Genomic DNA, 22182 nt, shown 5'->3' on the forward strand with positions numbered 1-22182 from the left:
TTCATCCGTGCATGTAAATGTTGCTGCTGGGCTGCTGGGATTATGATATAGAAAATTAATGTGTATTACATTACCACCAATCCACACTTGGATATACAAGAGCTGTTAATAATAATAATATATGAGAGCTGTTTATCTGGCTGTTAATTTCATATTTTTTAAGCAGCTAAATAAGCAGTTGTGTTTTCTCCTCCAGGCTCTAACAAGGTACCTGCATGTGTGGGTGAAGAGGTCAGGACAGGAAAAGCATCAGCTGCTGGCAGTGCGATGATGATGATGATGATGATGAAGCGAGGGAAAGACACACAGATCTGTGCGTCCATCTACAGAAAAAAAAGATATGCATGCTCACTCTAATAGCTGATGACAACTGGCCATGCTAAAGACTATTTGCAACAAGTCAGTGATGAATTACTTGGCATTTAGAAAATGTTGCTAAAAACATTCGCTGCCAAGAAAGCAGACGAACAGCTCGCGTTACAATTAGTAATTAGATTCTAGGATTAAATAATAACATGTCTGAATAATGTAGTTTTATTTGCCATCCAGTTAACCAGGCATAAACAAATGTTCCGCTAATTAAAAATCATTGTAAAAAGGATTTTAAATGCTGCTCAGATTTGTATAATCCAAGCATTTTGAGTGACATTGGCGGTGGAGCCAAGGTTTTTTTTGATAAGGAAAATGACCCAGAAATTAAGTGAAAAAAAAAAATAAAATAATTAAAAGCAGCAGGGTGATGTAATGGTTATCAGATAGTGGAGCCCAGAGTTCACAGTAAACATGGTGATGCTGCTTTTAGTTGTTATGCTGCAAAGAAGTGGAACAAACTGCCAGCAGAGCTGAAGTCAGCATCCAATGTGAACATTTTTAAATCAAAGTTAAAGGCACTTTTTTTCTCTAATGCATATGATTGAGAGATTTTTTGTCATGTTGTTGATGTAATGATGATTTTACTGATGATTTTAATTGATTTTACTGATGATTTTAAATGTTCTTATTGATTTTACTGATGATTTTAAATGTTCTTATTGATTTTAAACAATTGAATGTTTTATCATGTAAAGCACATTGAGTTGCCTTGAGTATGAAATGCGCTATATAAATAAATTTGCCTTGCCTTGCCTTGCCTTAGCATTTCTGACAGTAAAAAAAAGATCTATTCCAAAAGTGATTAAAGGGATCCTCTGCTGTTTATACAAATGTGGTCTAAAATCTTTGAAATGAACTTATTAGAATATCTATGCTGAACAAAACAGAATATTATGCACTATATTTGTTTTATTAACTTTTACTAATGGGATTACGTTACAGTTTTAGAGCCTGTGTTCCGCCATCTTGAAATCACATGATTGATGATGTCACACGGCCCCACTACCTGTAAACATCCTATTGTTTTCTATTGGAGTGAAACATTCAGCCTGATTTTTAGATCATTTAGCAGCTTTTTCAGTCAAAATGGAAACTTGTGCTGCTTTTGGTTGCTCTAAATAATCACAAAAAGATAAAGATGTCGATGTAATCCTCTTTTGTTAACCAAAAGAAGATTAAAAAACAGTTGTGAGCCGAAAATGATCTATGACCGCAGGGGGTGACAGTTCCAACTCTTTAGTTTCGTTTTAGACAATGAAGCAGAGAAGAAGAGCTCTCTTAAGGGACCTTTAGCATGTTGAAGACACACAAACCTTGAGGATAGAAGTCCTTCATCTTCAGCTACTAGAGCATCAGCTGCGCACTGTTTAAGGGAGAGTAAAGGTTCCTTTTCTTCTCTACTTAATTGTCAACTACAAAACCACAGTGTGGGAACTGTCGCCCCCTTCAGTCACAGATAGTTTTTCAGGTCACAACTGCTTTTTAATCTTCTTTCTTAAGTAGTTCTTATTTATTTTATTCAATTGTAGTATATTCTTAAGTTTAAGTTTAAAATGTATGTAACCCATTGGTTTATAAAAGGATCAGGTTTTCTCATACCTATTGTTCACTGAGTGATATAACATTCCACACTCGAAAATTACCGGGAGCAATAAAAGCGTGTATGATTTGTGCCGATATTGGTATGGGAAAATTATCAAGATATCACTATGTTATCGAAAGTGCAAAAATTAAAATGGTACACCCAGGTACCCGTTATGTCAGCTGGTAGAGAACTATAATAAAATACAATCTTTGTTTTTAGTAAATTTTGCATTATGCAGAGTGGAAGATTACATACATTTATTGAACGTCTCTACCAATCTTCTATATTACTGCATCATCGCTATAAAACGTATTTTTTCTAGCACTAAAAATCAGAAGGATAACGCGTTCTGCAGTGACATCGATGGAAAAAGTTGTCTCCAAAAATGTTCTTCGTCAGTTTGTGACATTTCAGGTGAAATGAGTTGGTTTTGAAGGCTGCCTGGAATGACATTGTTGTGTCTCAGATAAAAACATCTGAGGGATTTTGAAGTGAACAAAAGGAAGAATATGACGACTGAACCTGTCACTTCACCGTTTTTCTAACAAAAAAAGAGAAGTTAAAGCTGCCAAGCTTTTTGTCTGCTTATTATTCTCTGAAACGTTTCTTTTCTGAAGTCACAGATGCTTTGTGCCACACAAAATCCACGTTAAATGAACTTCTGGTCCTTATAACTGCAGCACTTTCACTCAGCAACGCCAGATGAACATATGCTCAACCAATCCCTATTAAAATTAACATTTACAGGAGCTACTTCAGTTTTTTTTTTTTTTGTCAAATTCAACGTTTTAATGTTCTGGTAAAATTTTTAGTTTTAGTCCTACTTTCGTCGGAAGAAACCATTCAGATTTTGTCTTTCATTACTTTACAACATTTTGACATCCTCCAGCCTTCCAACTTCTCACAGAAACTGGCTCCTTTATCTCAACGTTGGCCAATGAGCGTCTGAAATCATATCTGATTGATTTGGGATTTTTGAGAGCATATTCCTATAGTTTTGTGTTGCATTGATGTCAGACAGTTTGAGGTGTCCTGCCTGTGTTTGTATATTTATAATGTTTAGTTCAGGTGAAAACGTGTTGGGGACGAAAAGAATGAACAGTTGTCACGGAAGTTGGAGTTGATGAAGATCGACTGCAAATGCAGCATAAAGAACAAGAGCCGTCAGAGAGCGCAAACCTCTGCCAAGCACCAAATATGGCCTTTGTCAGATGTTGGCAGTTTTCTGAATCAGTGAACCTGATGGTTATCATTACAGACACCCCACATTTTTTTGTGTGTGATAAAATGAACAAACTGCATCTGATCTGGATGAAACTTGTTGGAGTAACTATAAGAAATCAACCTGACATGACTGAGTCAAATTTCATAAAGATCAGTCATTTACAAACTCAGATATGATTTTCTGAAATTTCACCAACGATAAGAGATTTAGGGATTTAAAAATTGTTGTATAAAATATGATTTCATAATTTCACAATTATGCAATGAAATAAATAAATTTATTTAATTGCAATAATAAAATATGCATTGCTGTCAAAAGATTGCACTTCTTGTAGTGTTAACCTTCGACAGCATGTGCAGACAAGGTAAAAAAAAAAAAAAAAAAAAAAAGAAAAAAAAATTAAAATATGATTTCTGTCTATTTGTTTTTAGTCACTTAAATCCTCTTTGGGATTAAGTGAGTACCGGTAATGTTCCGTGAAACAGTGCTGTTCCTGTTAACGGACTGTAACACATCAATAGTAATGACTCAACTTGCTTTGTGACGCTCCAGCTCAGTCAGACATTTCTCTTTTCTGCAGCCCTGCAAAGCTTCTGACACAGATGGAGAGAAAGACAAGGTTGTTTGTAATGTTCGTCCTTTACTGTCACCCTCGGGTGCTTTCACATGTTCACCATCGCCCTGTACGTCCCTGATCAAGAGCCAGTGGATGGACCTTCACTTTTTCTATCAACCATAGTGAAACTTTGTTTGCAGCTGAAAACACTGATGGTAATAACATGAGATATAGTCGAGCAAATCCAAAAGTGAACTCACTGGAACCCATAAGAAGAACAGCAGGCAGAGCTGCATTTTTAATTTCCTGATTGGGATTCTTTAACTTCCTACAAACTGGAGACATCCCTCTTTAATTAGTCTGTAACAAGTCATTTGGCAGCGAATATTGAAACAAATGTGAGCAGTGGGTGTTTTTTTTTGTATCAGTGAAAATTAAAAATACCAAAGATCCAAGTCAAAGTCAAAAAAAACGACAACGCAAATCAATTGAAATGTACAAAGTTGCACAGGTTTTTTTTTTAATCAGTATTTGAAAATATTTCACAATAAAAGTTAAATCCAACATAAAGAATAATCAATAATATCATCAATAACTCGACTTGGAACTCTTTACGATCATTTTTGTTATGAATTTTATACTGAAAACACCTGAGGGAAGCAAATCATGAGCGAAACCAGAGAAAACATAAAGAAGATTTTCTTTTCTTTTAAAAGGAGAAAACACATGAAATAAAATGCTGACGCACACATACAGGGGGACAGGGGGTCACCCACTTTGTCTGTATGAACAGCACATTCACACCTCATCTGTGCAGAACAGCAGGGATTGGACAAAACTTTGACGGAGGAGGAAACTCATCCCTGTCGCCCAAAAACTTGAACTTCCACCATCTGTAACCTCAGAGCTGTCGTCCTCCAACCTAATGTCTACAGTTCTTCACTAGTTGAAATTGAATAAGTGAAAACACTGTGAACGCTTTCCAGCATTCTGTTGTTCCATTGTTTATTACGGATGAGGATTAATGCCAATTTTGATGGCGAAATTTTTTTTAGGCAAATCAAGAATAAAGTTGAAATGTCACGATTAAAGTTGACAATTTGAGAACAAAGTTGAAATGTAATGTCTAGATCAGTGTTTCCCAATCTTTTTTGTCCTGTGTACCCCCTTTGAATTTCTGTGAAATCACGTGTACCCCCTCTTCATATTATAAGTACCCTCTCCATAATTTCATATGGCATAAGGCTTCATTATTTAGTTAAACTACAACTTTTATGTAATTAATTCAATAAGTAAGTAAGAATGGTCATATAATGATTGTCTCCTATTGTCAGAAGTGTGATAAAATGGCCTCTACAGCATAAAATAATCTTGTTTCAAGAAACTACAAGAAAATATAGTATTTTATTGAGCTTTAGTTCTGTTAGTTTGTGGTGAATTTGTCCAAAAAATCGCCTAAAAAAGAACTAGGAACATTTCCCATTTATTTTCAAAATAGTTGTTAAATATTTCTGAGTACCCCCTGCAATGTGCTTCTGTACCCCTGTTTGGGAACCACTGCTATAGATTACGGTAAAGTTGATGGACAAAATTAAAGTTGACATTTTGAAAGTGAACTCAAAATACAATATCGTTATGAAAGTTTGGTAATGAAGTCAAATCTACGGGAGCTGACGAGGGCCAATTCACGGTATACAACAACAGAACGCAGATCATGGCCGTCTACAAAGTGCCGTGTATCAATTAATCTCAAGTGGGCCACAGATTTTAGGTGGGTGTAAAACAAGAGCAATTTAAACATTATTGTTCCTGCAGAATTTTCACTTCAAAAATTCTTTAATTTGTAACCAATTTTTGTGGAATTTTGTGGAGTTATTTGTGAGAAATTGCAGGATCTAAAAAAAAAAGAGATTTCTTTCCATAATTTGCAATCAAAATGACTGCATTCATGTGACATAAGCATGGGAAAACTTTAAACCCCTAAAACTATTGTGGAGTTTCATTGAATTTGTGAATTTGAGATATCTACAACCGAATTATTTGGTCATTTACACAATAATTCTTGTTTTCTTTATAATTTTACTGTCTTCTATGGGCTGAATTTGATGCTCTGTAGGGCCGGATTTGGCACCCGGGCCTTGATCTTGACACGTACAATAAACTATACTTCTTAGTTGGGTTTAATAACAAAGAGATTATTTCTTTTTTAGCTCATAAACACAGCATTGTAATCTCTTTAAGGACTTTGAAGATATATTGCCAAAAACTGTACGGAAACAGATTAGGGCCAGTTTTGATGGAGACTGTTGTTTATGGTGAATTGGCCCTAGTCCGCTTCCGTAGATTTGACTTTATTAGCAAACCTCCAACTTTTATCACAATATGTATTTGATTTCATTCTCGTATTTTCAATTTTATAGCAAAATTTCATTAAAAGGAGCCAAAATAAGGCAAGAAAAAGTGATAAAATGAGGTTAAAATATGACGTGTTTGGTGTAGTTTCAGAAAAAGGGTAAAAACAAACAAAAATGGGCTCAAATTATAAAAAAAAATATTCTTAGTTTCTTGAAGGCATCTGGCAACCCCCTACCAGTGTCTTGCGTTACCCAATGGGGTCCTCACTCCAAGGTTGAGAACCCCAGATTTAATGGATGGGAATGTAGTTTGTCTTGTGTATTAAGTCAAGATTATTTATTCACATTTTACAGTTTGGACAAGGCTGTGTAGATGTGACAAAACTTTTATCACGATATTTATTTTATTCTTGACATTTCAATTTTGTTCTTAATTTTGCCAAAATCATTTCCTCCATCAAAATTGACCCTAATCCTCTTCCGTAGTTTAATGTTCCCTGGATGCATAATATATATATATATTTTTTTTCCTTTTTCCCTCCAAATCGGAAAGAAAAACCTAAACAATTCAAACTTGTTTCATTAAAAACTTGACATCAATATTAGTTAAGAGGTGTAATTGCAAAAGTCACATTTCAAGTTTCTCTGTACATCAGTCAATGATAAAAATTAAAACCTACCATCAAATCACATCATCAAACAAAACAAACAAAGGGAAATACAAATGCAAAGAAAGCTTTGGTCAGAGAGGGTATACGCACAGAGGAGATCAAAGGAAATCATTCACAACAACGAAAACAAGAAGCAAAAAATTAAAGTGGTTTTCTATGTGTTTTTACGTAAAAGTTCGACCTTCCCACCCTGACATTTGGGTCTCCAGGATTATACTGGTTTCCTCACAGAGGAAAGAAGGAAAGAAAGAAGGTGCTCTTCATGTTTGCCTTGATTGTCCACAAAAAAAGAAAAAGAAAAGAGGAGCCAGCTGACGGCAACCCTGGCCAAAAGATTTACAATCACAGCGTAAAATGACAACATCCTTTTTGCTGGAAAAGGAATTGTGAGTTCGTCTAAGACACCCCTGAAAAACCATTCTGGTTCTGCGCTGAAGTGCCTGATCCCATCCTTCCACTGGGCTGTGGGCGCGCACGTGTCCACCGAGGTGTTCACTGTTATTCTGACGCCGTGTTATCCTGTGGTGATCCTTGGTCCTGCAGGCAGTTCTTACGGATGATGGGCAGCGGGTGGGCTTCGGTGTTAAAAACCCAGTCCTCCAGAGAAAGAAGGTCGTCGTCTGAGAACAACAGGTACAGATACCTGAGGTGGAAAAGCAACGTTAGGTGGGAATTAATCATTGAACAGAAACTGTATGTAATTGTGTTCTATTTTTCTGCATTTAAGCGTATTACTAAATCTGTTGTTGCTGCATGGCCTTGCGGGACAGTCTTTTACATTTCACGGCACATTTGTATGAGCATGTGACAAATAACAATCTTGAATCTGTAGCCAAAAGTGTAAAGAGTCCTGATATATCCTACAAGTAGAAGTACTGCTTGATTGAAATTATACTCAAGTATAAGTAAGTCACGCATACACTCAAGTACAAGTTAAAAGTAGCTCAATTAAATAGTATTCAAAGTAAAAGTTACAGTTACTACCACCCCCCATGTTTATTGTTGGTAATAAATCATACCACGGTTCCCTTGCATACAGTAAATATATCATATATAAACATAAAAAAGGAAGAGACCAAATCTGGCACAATTTTAACTTAATTTATTTTCCCACTAAGGCATCTGTGTAAAATAAAAGGTTTGTCAAAATGTACAATTTAAAAAAACAAATAAAATAACACCAATAAATTAAATTCAAAATAAAGAAAATTCTCAGGCTCTAAGTATAGCTACATTATAATAATAATAAATAATAATACATTTTATTTGTAACACACTTTTCATTCAGGGAATCTCAGAAATATGAAGTCTAAAACAGTGCCAAATGTGCCATGTGGGTAATAACGGAATAAAACAAAATTTCATTTTTTGTAGAATCACAATGTCCGTCAATCATTTTAAAACAAAAAAATAAAAAATAAATAGATTTTACTCAGTAACGGTTGGGTGTAGAAATGCAACTAATTACTTAACTTATTTTAAAACATACTTAAGTACAAGTAAAAATGACTGATTTAGAAATATACTCAAAAAAAAAGTACAAGTACCCATAAAAGCAACTCAATTACAGTAACGTGAGTACTTGTAATCCATTACTTTAACTTCTGACTGTAGCAACACACGATGAGACGCAGGTTTTTAGCAGGAAAACAAACAAGTTCAACATTAATGTGACCAAGTTTGTACTTAAATCAGACAAAGTATAAAAGGCATCAAGAATGTGTCATCAATAGGTGAGAGACGCTCCAATTTTTATTTAACTTAGGGATATCATTTCAGGAAAAATTGCAGCATTTTGAAAGAAAAACATTGAGTTCTTTCAACAACAATTTATAACTGAATTATGAGGAATCAGACACAATGATTCATGTTTTCTCTGTTGTTTTTTACTTTCTCCTGCGGGTTGAATCAGATACTCTGAAGGGCCGGATTTGGCCCCCGGGCCTTGAGTTTGACACATGTGCTTTAGAACAGTGGTTCTCAACTGGTCCCACCCTGGGACCCACATTTTGCCACAGACATTAAATCGCGACCCACTTTCCACTTTTTTTTTTTACCAACAAAACATTGTTTTTCAAAAATAGCTGTTGAAAACAAATATATAATATTTTTTCCAACATAAATCTACATATTTTCCTGTGTATCATGCATTTCACAGCATGCCTATCAAAAGAAAAGTTTCTTTCAAAATAAAATACAACATGACAGACATTAAGCATTTATTTAATTTTGACCAGCTGTTCGCGAGCCACCGAGTACACATCCACAACCCACTTTTAGGTCCCGACCCACCAGTTGAGAATCACTGCTTTAGAAGAACTGCATTTCTCAAGTAAAAAGCAAGAGAGGATAGAGAAGCTGAACCCCTCGGAGTCAGAATCATAAATACAGTAAACTGCATTATAATGACTAACAGCAGGGGGTGCTGTGTTCACTGTTCCAATAGATTTGAATGGGAAACATTCAATTTAATTTTGCCATTTGTCTTTAGTGTTCTGGGTCGGTAAAATCTCACTAAAATTGGGGGACAAGTTATTATAATAGGAAAGTACAGAGAAAACAATAGTTAAAACTTAAATACGCTAACCTGGTTATTGATTTTTATCTACACTTTTCTATGCAATTTCATTTGAAATATGTTGAATTCATCAGTCATTTAATGGATAGGAATGTAGTTTGTCTTCTAAAATAAATCAAAGTTATTTATTCACATTTTACAGTTTGAACAAGGCGTGTTAGAGCCTGATATGTAACAATGACCCAAAATGTTACAAAGAAAAATGTAATAAAACCCAAAACGTTACAACTGGTCAATATTGTAACAAGATGCTAAGCTCAAAACGTAAAAACTTTTCACCTTTTGCTCAGCACTTTTGTTACATTATGAACCAGTTATTACATTTTGGGTTTTATTACAATTTTCTTTACAACAATACGGGTCTGGATACATATTGAACTCTCACAAAGGCTGGGTAAAAGACATTAAGCTAAATGTTGTAAATCAAATCATTCAGGCCAATTAACAAATCTTTGTTCAAAGATCAGCTATTTTTAATATTCACAGAGGAATACAGTATATCTGAATGTTATTTTAGTAAAGCATTGGTAAAAGATTTTCCCTTTGAATCAAATAAATTAGAAGAACATTTTTAAATGTTTTAATAGGGGGGAAAAGTTACAAGATAAAAATAAAAATACAGGTTACTCATAATGTTTTTTTTTTATGTTTCAGAGCTGAGAAAGATATTTTTTAGGAAACTTAATAAAAAAAAAATGATCTTACTTCAGCGTCTCTGAGAGGAAGAAGCTCTGCTGCATGTTGTCGTGGCTGACCATCGTGGTGTAAACATCTCTTATCCCTGAAAAGCCAGATTCCACTTTGCAATGTTGCTCCAAAGCCTGACGACAGGTAGAAAAAGAACAAACATATGAACAGCTGAACAAACCACGTATAACATGCGCTAATGGTAAGTGGTTGAGCTAGCCTAGCATATTAGCTTTTTGCTAACCCTGCTACAAAGGGCTCGCCCCATAGGTTCTACTTAAACATCATGAGATGTTACACATGACGCATGTCAAAAAGTAATGACCTATAATAACAGACATGGGCAACTGGTGGCCCGGGGGCCAAATGTGGACCTCGGCCTAATTTTTTGCAGCTCCCAAAACAAATCCCCAAAAACAGTAATTCAAGAAGTCGAAAGGACTATAGAATTTAAAATAATGCACAAAATAACTCCAAAAACACACAAATCGACAGAAAAATGCACACAAAAGTACACAAAAATAAAAACAAATACACAAAATGACTATAAAACACAAATAAACAACACGTTAAACAGATTAGCTCCAAAGACACACAAACTGTTCACAAAATTACACACACAAAAAAAAAATACAGAATGAGATCCCAAAAACACACAAATCAACAACAGAAATGCAGGAAATGACAGAAAAATATACAAAATTACACCAAGAATACAAAAAAACAACCAGCACATTACAGAATAACTCCAAACTTTCAACAAAATTGCACAAAAAGACAGGAAAATATACAAAACAAGAACAAAAACACAGATAGTGACCCCAAAAACAAACACATCGACAACAAAAATGCAGAAAATGAAAGAAATATACATAAAATTACACTAAGAATACAAAAAATAAAAACACACATGGCTCCAAAAACACAAAATGACTAAAAACTGACAAAACCACAAAGAAAAAAAAAAGGCAAAACCCATTTTCCCCCTGTATTAATACTCAGATTGGTCATTATTTTACATGCTGACATAAATGTTGATAATGTGGCCCCAAGATCAGATACAATCACATTTTGTGGCCCCCACTGTGATACAGTTACCCATCCCTGACCTTTAACCTTTGATTCTGATAATTACAGGCATTAATTCTAAAACTGTGCTAATGGTTGAGCGAACCTAGCATGTTAGCTCATTACTAACCCTGTTACCAATGGCTGGCCCTTAAGTTCTAATTAACAAAAAAAACATAATGAGATGTTACACATGATGTGCATGAAAAGAAGTAATGACCTTTAACCTTTGAGTCTGATAATTGGAGGCATCACTGAATAAATAGTACATCTATTACAGCGATCCTCTACACGAGGCTACTACCACTACTAATACTGTATCATTCATTGGAACATTAATAATTGTAATCTGTGCACAACCTTTAACTCCCGCATGTAGAATGTTTGATTCACATGGTATTATAGTGCAACAAAAATATCAAGGAAGTGGTTTGAGGGTAATTGGAGACGTAAAAAGCCTCTGACACAGTGGGTGAGTTCAATTTATGAAATGAGAATTCAGGACAGGGGCAGGGCACAAAATGAAACTCTGGACCGTGGTTTCTATGTCAATGGTAGAGCATGGTCCACCCTCGCTCTAAAGCCCACCAGGCATGTGAAACTGGACCACACGAGGCACTTGGTATGATTTTGTGCGACCCCAAAAGTAAATGCACAAATTGACTCTAAAAACACACAAAATGACAGATAAATACACAAAACGCTACAAAATGACACAAAAAAAAAACACACACACACACAAAACATCAAAAAGTAAAACCATAAAAACACACAAAATGACAGAAAAAATATAAAACCATAGCAAAAATATACAAAATGACAAGCATATACAAATCAAGACAAAATTATACAAGATGATAACAAAAAAAACATACTAAACATCAAAAATATAGGACAACAAAAACATACAAAATGACAGAAAAATACACAAAACAATAGCAAAAATATACAAAATGACAAAAACACACAAACCCTTTTTTCTTTCCTGCATTATTGCTCATATTGTACATTATTCTAAATTCTGACATGAATGTTGATAATGTGGCCCTCAGATTAGGAAAAATCTAATTTTTGTGGCATCCAATGTGATAAAGGTTGCCAATCTCTGCTTTACACCACATCATCGCTATAGTTACTTGATGCAAATGAAAACAGCTTTATTTATTAAAAAATGAGTTTTCAGCAGGAGTTTTAATAAGCCAATAATGAAGTGTCAGTGTGGTTCTGGATTTAAAAATCCTACACACAAGTCCACAATAATACTAGTAATAATAATAATACAGTATATATATATATAACATATATTAATTGCCCCCAAGGAAGTCAAAAGACCTTTGCATAAAAGCAGAGCGTGGATGATGTGGCAGCTAAACTAAATGTCCTTCTCCTATAATAAAGGACGTCTACCCACTCCTTACATGAGTATGTTTGCTCATTTCCATTATAAAACGGCACAGTTTAAAAAAAAAAACTCATTGTACATCTAGTTAAAGCCAAACGAAGTTATACGTTTCCACGGTTACAAGACAAAGTACAAACACAGAAGGTTTGACAGATCCAATGATTGTTGCCAGGCAACCGAGAGTTAGATGTGAGAATGACGTGCTTGTACCTTTTACCTTCTTATCAAATAAAGGAATGAAAAGAAGTGAGTAATGCTAAAACATATTTAACAACTGCTAACATTTCCCTCTAGGTATGATTGAATTTATTTTTGGGATATATTTGCACATCTCAAAAATGAAAAGTGCTTTTTGGGAGGCCTTATGTCGTGACTTTGATGGAAACAAAGAGAAAATATTCCTAACAATGAAAATCCAGGACATATGTGCACCTGGATCAGGGTACTGTATACAGTTTGTATGAACTGATGATGGACTCACCTCCACGGCCTCCCAGCCCCACTCTCTGTACTTGGGGTCGTGGGTCAGTCTCCACATGTACATGTAGCTCTCGATGACTTCTGGTCTTAAGATGTAGTAGCGGTCACTCAGTCTGGTGGCCGTAGCTTCAGCTCCACCATCAAATCTGAAGGCTTCAGGTCCCAATTTAGTGGCTGCGGAGACGGAAAAAAGACAAGTTGTCACAATTTTTAACCAACATACAAAGAAATATTTTGAACTAATCCTCCAATAATATATAATTTATGTTCCTATTGTTATTAAAGGTGATTATCCACGTTAAAATGTACACCTATGTCATCCAGAAGTTGTTTTAGTCAAACCTCTGATAGGGATTCAGTCACAAACAACTCGAAAGTTTGCTATTGATTTCACCAATTACATAAAGTTTGTTGTCAAATTGTCATACGACTTGAACTTTAGAAAAATGTTGTGCATTGCATTGTGGGATTTGGAGTCCCATGGAAGAATGCAACGATGAGACCAAAAAAAAAAAAGCATTTTTACTTCATTTTTACCGTGATTTATTGTGTTTTTTCACTAGACAAGAACGACAGTGATTCAATTGATGACATATAATGTTCCCCATGATTTTGTCCCTGAACAAGTGTTTTTGTGGGAACCATAATATCAACATCCGCCATTGTTTTGGCACAACTTTTAATCCGTGAATACAACATTAAAATTGTAATGTATCTGGTTATGATTTACAGTCCGCATAAACAGGACTGAATCATAACATCACCGAACCGGACATGGGCTCATCTGTGAATGAATGGTCGCATTTACAGACCTTGGAGTCGCTGTTAACTTACCAATAAACGGGAAGAGATTCATCACCTTTATAATAAGTGCTGACTAGGCCACTGGGAGTGAAGCCCAAGGCCAAGGCAGGTTGACTTGATAATAATGTATCATGTTTTTCTGCAGTCAGTGCCTTCTCCTCGCTCTTCTCTATTTCAGGTGTCGTGAAGCTGATGATGGCAGTTCCTGATCTGTGGTTCACATCTCAACTAGTCTGGGACACTCTGATGTTCTACCTCTCTATCCTGTTCTGTTGGTCCTTCTGTCGACGCAGATGGCTGCCACCTCTGAACCTGGTTCTAACAGAGATTTCTTCCTGTTAGAACCAGAGTTGTTTCTTCCCACTGTCGCTAAATGCTTTTCCATGTGGATCTTGTTCAGTTTCTGTCTTATTATGAATTTTATATTTTAATAAGCGCATTGAGATGACTTATAAAGTTGAATTGAATTTAAAATCATGTCCCTTTGGGTCACACGAGCATCAGTAATGGATAAAGACAACTTCTGGATAACATACCAGTACATGTAGTTTCACAAAATGTCATCAATGTGGTTGAGCAGCTTTCTCATTCAGATAAAACTACCTCAATAGGGAGCAGTAATGACTCAACATGGTTATTATAATAACACATAATCAGAGTAAACTCATCAATTCAATGTTACTTGTGGCACAAATGTTTTTGCACTATTATCCTATGTCTGCTCTTCTTTTAATTGCATAAGGTTTATTCTATTCTATTCCATTCTATATGAACAAGTTCTCCTTAGCTGTCCAGATGGTTTGTGGGACTTTTATCTTCTTATCATTGGTTTTATGAACATCCAGACTATTATTCAAAACAATTCCCTTCCGTTCTTGTCAAGGTCCAGACTGGAGCATCTTATATCATAGATCATAAAATATTTTGTTAGCTTTGGAATTTTAAACTTGATCTTAGATTTTATCCACAAAGATAAATAAAATCTGTGTGTGTAGTTCATCCACAAAGTGTTAGAACTACAATTAGGTGATAAAACATCTTTGAGGTCACTGAGGGGTTGTGAGCGGCTGGGACAGAAAAAATCATCAAATGAGAAGTAGCTTTGACGAACAGCAGGGCTTCCCCGTCAGCGCCATCGTTACAGTGTGTAAGTGAGCATTGCCAGGAGAAAAGGAAGATATCAAAGAAGTCAGTGGTTTCAATTTCAAAGAAAATATAGTGCTTTGTCAAACCAGCGGCACAGGCCATAAATCAGGGCAGGAAGAATAAAAACGTGTTATCATATGGACAAAAAAAACCAAAAAAATCAAAAGCAAGATTTTCTCTCAACCATATGCATGAAAACTGTATTGATTCAACATTAAGAAGCACAACTTACAAGGTTAGTGAAAATGTTTATATAAAGAATTGTTTCGAAAGGCTTGGAGACATTGTATGGAAATGGTGACGGATTGGTGGGAGATAGTTTTCCAATCTTGAAGCAACATTCTTTTTTAGTTGACAATTGTTTACTTTACTGTATATCACATGAGTCAAACTCAAGGCCCAGGGGCCAAATCTGGCCGATATTTCAGTTGTAGATTTCTCAGCCCATCCAAATACACATGGATACAAATTTACAAATTTCCCAGGCTTATATCACATGATGGAAGTAATTTTTTTTGTTCTCAAATTGATGAAATACCTCCATTTTTTTTCAAATCCTGCAACTTATTCAAATAATTAAACAACAATTGTTGATAAAATCAAGGAAATGTAAGTTAATTTAAGTTTGAATGTTGTCGGTCTCATATACTTTATATGTAATTTATACCTGGAAATGCACATTAATTATGAAATTGCTCTTTGTTTAAACTGGTCTGTATTTGGCCCCTGAACTAAAATGAGTTTGAGACCCCTGCATTACATGAACAGGGAGCCACATGGGTAAACCAGTGAGTTAACTGTGTTAGGGTTGAATATAAATATAAAGACTGTGTTAAGAGAGGTCATAGTGGATTTTGGAGAAAGAAAATTGAGTCTAGAAATGGGAGGCAGTAAATGAAAAGTACCTGAGGCGTTTTAATTTTGCCCTGGTTCAAAAAGAGAAGCTTTATCAGTGGATTCACTTCAACAGAAAGACGACAGGTCCAATAAAAAGCTGCTAAGGATTAAAACTGGCTATTTTCTAATGCTTCACTGCTGTAGGCAGAACTCTTTAAGTGTGTTTAATACTGATATTCACTGAGTTTTAAATAAAGAGAAAAGGCTGAGCTGGAAAGAAACACAATTACTGTCGGCTCATGAGTGCACGGCAATGATCGGAAACCAAACTTTTATCCGTTATTAAAGGAGAAGTCAATGAGAGTTAACTGTATGCCTGTGTTTTAGATATAGACCCTACTTTGATCCCCTTCCTGGCATGTGCCTGGGCCTAGACAATAATGTTCTTCCCTAATTTCATCCTTGTTTTTTTTTTCCCTATTCAACGTTGGGTGGGCTGAGAGGATTCGTCCTTCCCCGCACCAGTCGACTAATGTGACTCACAGAGCAGGTTCCCTGAATGCTTTTGATCTTGAAGACGCTGATAACTTTTATTTTCTACAGTTCCTCTGCCAGGTTCCTCTTCACTCATTTGCAGGGACTGGATGGTGCTTAGCAGCTCTTAGATTAGCTGTCAGCGTGAGAAAGGGGGGAAGGTACATTTTCTCTCACATAAGCAAAAATAGGCTTTTTAGGCCTTGTTTTACCTGCTGATACAGAAAATAAGTGTCCAGCTTGGGCTGTTTTTGGTCACAGACATAATTAAAACATCACAGGGAGAATGTACAAAGTCTTCATGCTTGTGCTGCTTGAAAACTCATAATCCACTCTTTTGTTTTCTGACATGCAAAAGACAAAGCTACGATAACTAGAATATTTGCATTTCCTGAAGAAAATGTAAGTGAGGATGCAGGTGATTGCCCATGTTGCACTGCATTACCTCAGCATTAGCATTAGCTAGAATTACAAAACATTAGCTTGATGTTACCTAGCATTAACGTCAACCTAGCATTACAATAGCATTAGCTACCTTTAACATCACCTAACATAAACCTAACATTAGCATTAACCCAGCAATAGCATTAGCCTAACAAAAGCACTATCCTAGCTATAATATTAGCCTAACATTATCATTAGCCTAACATTAGCATTAATCTAGTACTACCATTAGGCTACCAATAACAATAGCCTAGCATTAGCATTAATCTAGTATTAGCATTAGACTACCAATACCATTAGCCGAGCATGAACCTAGCATTAGCCTATTATTAGCAATAACTTAGCATTAGCTTAGCAGTAGCCTATCAATAACATTAACCTAGCATTAGCCTAACAATATCATTAGCATTAATCTAGCATTAACATTAACATAGCATTAACATTGGCCTAGCATTAGCATTCGACGAGCTACAGCATTAATCTAGCATTAGCATTAGCCAAACATTAGCATTAACCTAGCATTAACACTAACCGAGCATTAACATTGGCCTAGCATTAGCATTTGTCTAGCTACAGCATCAATCTAGCATTAGTATTAGTTTAACATTAGCATCAGCCTACCAATAACATTAGCCTAGCATTAACCTAGCATTAGCACTAATGCAAGAGCATTAGCTCTAATGCAATAGCATTAGCCTAATATTAGCATTAACCTAGCATTAGCTTAACAGTAGCCTATCAATAACATTAACCTAGCATTAGCATTAGCCTAACAATAGCATTATCATTAATCTAGTATTGACATTAACCTAGCATTAACATTGGCCTAGCATTAGCATTCGTCTAGCTACACCATTAATCTAGCATTAACATTAGCCTAGCAATAGCATTTTGCCTACATCCTCACTAATAACTGTATAGTTAGCAGTATGTAGTTAGATGGGCCCAAACTTTATCAAATAGCTTCAAAGAGTAGTAGCACAAGTTTTTTTTTTTTTTTTTTTTTCCCAAGATTCAATTACTATTGATAAACCTGATATAGGATTATTTTAATGTTTGTAAACACACAGAGATTTAATGTGATCAATGTGTAAAAATTAGAGTTTCATAGATGAGGCTATGCATATATTTTTATTTAGTTTTTGTTAACATGTTGTTTTCTTTAAAAAGAAAATTGTCTTGTTATTGTACGTTAGAAAATGTCCTTGACGAAATCTATGATGAGTATTTTTAGTTGACAAAAATACCACAGGAGTGTAGATTATACCTGGAAAAGATACTTAAGATACTGTGCATTGGTGCACTGTTTAAAACATGAGTGGTGGGGGATTAAATATAAAAGAAGGTGGAAAAATTTCACAATACTTGTAATTCATGGATTAAGTTAGAATTATGGATTAAAGAAAACACAACATAGGTTATTTTTGTATCTTGTATTTGAATATGTATGATGATCTGATACTTTCTTATTGACTATGTTTCAAAGTGATGTAAAAACACAATCACATCTTTAAAAACCAGAAACTTTGATAAGGTTAGCTTTAAAATGCACATAATAGACAGCCCAGAAGACTCTTTTAGGTTGACACTGTAGACATAAATCCTTAAAAATCTAAATCCTGACTAATCTTCAAAAGCAAAAAGTGTCAGCACCCTCTAAGTACCACCACTGACATTTCCACCAACCTGAGCGAGTGTAGCTCTCGTGACATGTGTGTGTGATTTCTGCTGCCAGATCCAGGTAGTGCTGCCTTTTCTCTGGTGCTCCATCGTCTGCCCCGATGCCGATCATTCCCCCAGAGAAACAGGCCAGGTGACCCATCTTATGGTCCAGGATCCCTCCCCTCCACTCGGCCATGTAAGTGAGGCCACCAGGTGATTTCTGCACCAGGTTAGCTTCGATCGCCTGCACCAACACAAACGCACAAAGAAACAAACCCAATTAAAAGATAGAAAAAGCACAGATTAAACAATAGTTGAACACTGTGAGATGTTCTTCAGCCAAACAGCAGCATTGGCAGTGCACACAAACTATCAATTATACACAAATGTCCACTGGGTAAAAATGAGTAACACTGCCGGAATTCCCACCACTAGCCTGCTTTGGCCCACCCTTGGCAAAGTTCTGCAGTACCTTTTGTTTGCTTTAACATAATTCCTACTAAATTATTTATAGATTTAGCTGTGATCCAGAGTGGTAGAACTCAAAACCACCTTTTGAAGGTCTTGTTCTCGTATTGGTCAGACTCTGGATTTTCCGTCAAGACCAGTCTAGACCAGCATTGATCTGCTATTCTTCAACTTCATTAATGTGTCCATAAAGAGAAGTACTTGGAAATGTTCCTGAATAATTCATGTTGTAATGTGACTTCAAACATCAGCATCACTGATTGTTCTGCCTCTTTGGAAATCTTTGAGTGCCTCATCTGTCAAACACCTGCAAAAACTGGGACATCAGTTGGAAATGCAAGTTTTGTCTACCAAAGAATATTACTTATCATTTGTCTTAAACTTGTGGAACATGAAACAAAACAATAAAACTGTAAGGTGTTTTTCTATCTTCTTCCCGGATCTTTAAATTGAACAGCTCTGAGGACAGATGACAAGAGTCGTATAATTTCAATGCGGTTTATTCAAGTTACAGTTACAATTAAACTTTAAGCAGACGAAGCCCATGCGTGTGTGTCTCTGTCTATCTCTGTTTCTGCATGTATCTGTCTATCTGTTCAAAAGTTTACAAAAAAGCAAGCACAGTTATCTTCTGGCTTGGCCCGCCTTCATGCAAAGCGGTGTCTGGTACAACCATGATCTAGCCGTATATCACAGGGCTTTAGGAATGTCACAGTATTGATGATATCGCAATACAAGTGTAGTACAAGAGCCTCGATATCGCCGTTGCGCATATAATTAAGTTTTTTGCTTGGCTGTAGCGGAATTTTTCAGAGTAAACTACAAGTACCAAAATGCTTTAGGTCCGCGTCATAGGTTACAGGCAGTTGAGCCAATGGTGTGCAAGGTCAGTTTAAGGATTGTGTCAAACAAAAAACTGTAAAGGAAGCATTTACAACCAAACTCCTTCAGAACAGCTCAAGGGCTTAAGAAATAACAAGAGACGTCACAGTTACGACTGTTTTCTGTTGTTGACAATGAGGGCTTTAAAAGCTTAAGGCAAGCTCAAAATGTGCGACTCAATTGCAGAGCCCGAATGTGCGCAGCTCACGATGCAAGTTCTCACACTGGTCTTGTGTCTGGTCTGGTCCGGAAATGCAACATACAAATTAGAAGAAGACCTCTGAAGCATTGCCATTAAAACAGAAGAAGAAGAACCTGGAAGTGAAGAGACACTCGCAAATCTCATCAAAAAAAGAAAAGACGGCGATGTGATGGACCAGGAGCTGGCTGGACAGACGTGGGCAGTACAGTCTGTCAATTTTACAGCGGTCCTGCGGTATTTGCGCATGTGTGAGAGTTTACGATACCCTCACAAGGAGCGACTGGATTTCAAACATGTTTGATTTCCTTACGACCATACGATTGCTGCTCGGGAGCTGGTCGTGAGGTGTTCATCACTTCTCATGACCTTATGTATACAACACGATGCACGACAGAGACTTAGCAGAGACTTAGCAGAGACTTAGCAATCCCAAAAATAGACGCACGAGTCAAAGATCGGCTTAAAATGGGTCAAAAATCGCAGTGTTTGCCTGCCTTTAGTGGATATGTTAGCATTGCTGCAGATTGTGTGCTTTCCTATAAAGCCGTGAGCTTTCCCACAATATCGCAATAATTATCGTACCATGATGTTACTACTGTTATATACCAAACTGTGATATTTAGATACCGTTACATCCCTAAAGGGCATTCTAGCTCTGCTCCACTCGCTCAGTGACCTTGAGGTCATGTGAAAACAGTGCACAACTTGTGTACTTGAGTTCAACAGAGCAAGAGAGTGTCAGAGCCTACAAGACAGACATTTAAAAAATGCAGAAATAAAATATTATTTCTCAAAACCATGTGCACATTATCAATACCAAACGCAGAACCAAACTCCAAACAGCAGGGGTTGGTTCATAAAGCCAGCTTGTTTGTAGACAGCCCATCGTTACATGATTTACTGACATGCTGTTTCCACAGTAACATATGGTCAGAACATTATCTTATAGATGTGGTCGAGAGCACTGTCGTTAATCTACCAGTTGATCCTGATCGATATAATAAGCTCCCATGTAATAAGGGGATCCTGTTACTTCCCTAAAAAAGAAAGTTTCACCACTTTCAAGGAGCAGAGTTTTATTATTCAAACGTAGGATATATTTTATAAAACAGAATACAAAAGGACACCTCAAGAGGTGACTTCTTAATGGTTCATTACTTCTTCAGCACATTCCGTCTGTCTCATATCTCCCTTCTGTCTTATCTCACGCTGCCTAATTAAATTCGTCGGTCTATGACATTAAGCAGGGACGCCACACGGAGTCTGAGAATCACAAGACAAAGGACCTTGTGAAACTTCAGGTTCAGCTATTCATTTCTATCTGTATCTATCTATGTGTAGCTCTCTAAGGGATAGGTCCATTTCATCAAGTATTTCTCTGACTGTTTTCTGAAACTTCTTATTCTAAAGAGGGTTTGCAACCGCTTCAACAAGCAATAACAGAAAATGACCTTTTAAAGGGTGTCACCTAATCACGGTCATATTTTATTCATCTATAGGAAGAAAGCTGGAGTTTAATTAGATATTTATAATGCAACCATGTGTTTAAATTATATGCCTGCCTTTGATTTGATAATGAGTCGTGCAGTGCTTTCACCTCCAATCTGCAGAGGTAAAAGTAACGGGTTACAAGTACTCATGTTATTGTAATTGAACTTGTACTTTTTTGAGTTTATTTCTAAATCAGTCGTTTAACCTGTACTTAACTATGTTTTAAAGTAAGTAAAGTAATTGGATACATTTCTACACCCAATCGTTACTAAGTTAATTATGATCTTTGGTTTTAAAATGATTAACAGACATTGTGAAACTACAAAAAATAAAATGACCACACAACAATCAAATGCATCACATCATAGCCGACCAATCAGATTAAACGTAAAGAACGGCACCAAAACAGCATTGAATGCAGGTTATTTCCTCAGTTTTAGAGTTTATAAATGTAGCTATACCTAGATAATTTTGAATTGAATTCATTGGTGTTATTTTATACAGACTCCTTTGTGGAAAATACATTAAGTTACAATTGTGCAAGATTTCATCTCTTCCTTTTTAAGTTATACATTAGATGTTTACTGTATGCAAGGGAACCGTGGAGAGATTTATTACCAAAAATAAATGTGGGGGGTGAAAGTCACTAGAAACTTTTACTTTGAGTACTATTTAACTGAGCTACGTTTTACTTGTACTTGAGAATTTGATGTATAACTTACTTGTACTAGTAC

General features: G+C 36.0%; 1 protein-coding gene across 1 annotated transcript in view; it reads right to left on the reverse strand.

Annotated features, from left to right (window-relative positions):
- Positions 1-5770: 5770 nt before the first annotated feature.
- The window catches only part of LOC114478330 (mannosyl-oligosaccharide 1,2-alpha-mannosidase IA), a 310653-nt gene continuing 294241 nt past the window's right edge, over positions 5771-22182 (reverse strand). The window contains exons 9-12 of the mRNA XM_028471329.1: positions 18430-18649; positions 12980-13152; positions 10047-10162; positions 5771-7406 (exon numbers count right to left, since the gene is read on the reverse strand). Coding sequence (XP_028327130.1) covers positions 7262-7406; positions 10047-10162; positions 12980-13152; positions 18430-18649 — 654 coding nt within the window. The 3' untranslated portion in view covers positions 5771-7261. The remainder of the gene's footprint in view (positions 7407-10046; positions 10163-12979; positions 13153-18429; positions 18650-22182) is intronic.

This window comes from Gouania willdenowi, chromosome 16, assembly GCF_900634775.1.
Source record: "Gouania willdenowi chromosome 16, fGouWil2.1, whole genome shotgun sequence".
Classification (NCBI taxonomy): domain Eukaryota; kingdom Metazoa; phylum Chordata; class Actinopteri; order Blenniiformes; family Gobiesocidae; genus Gouania; species Gouania willdenowi.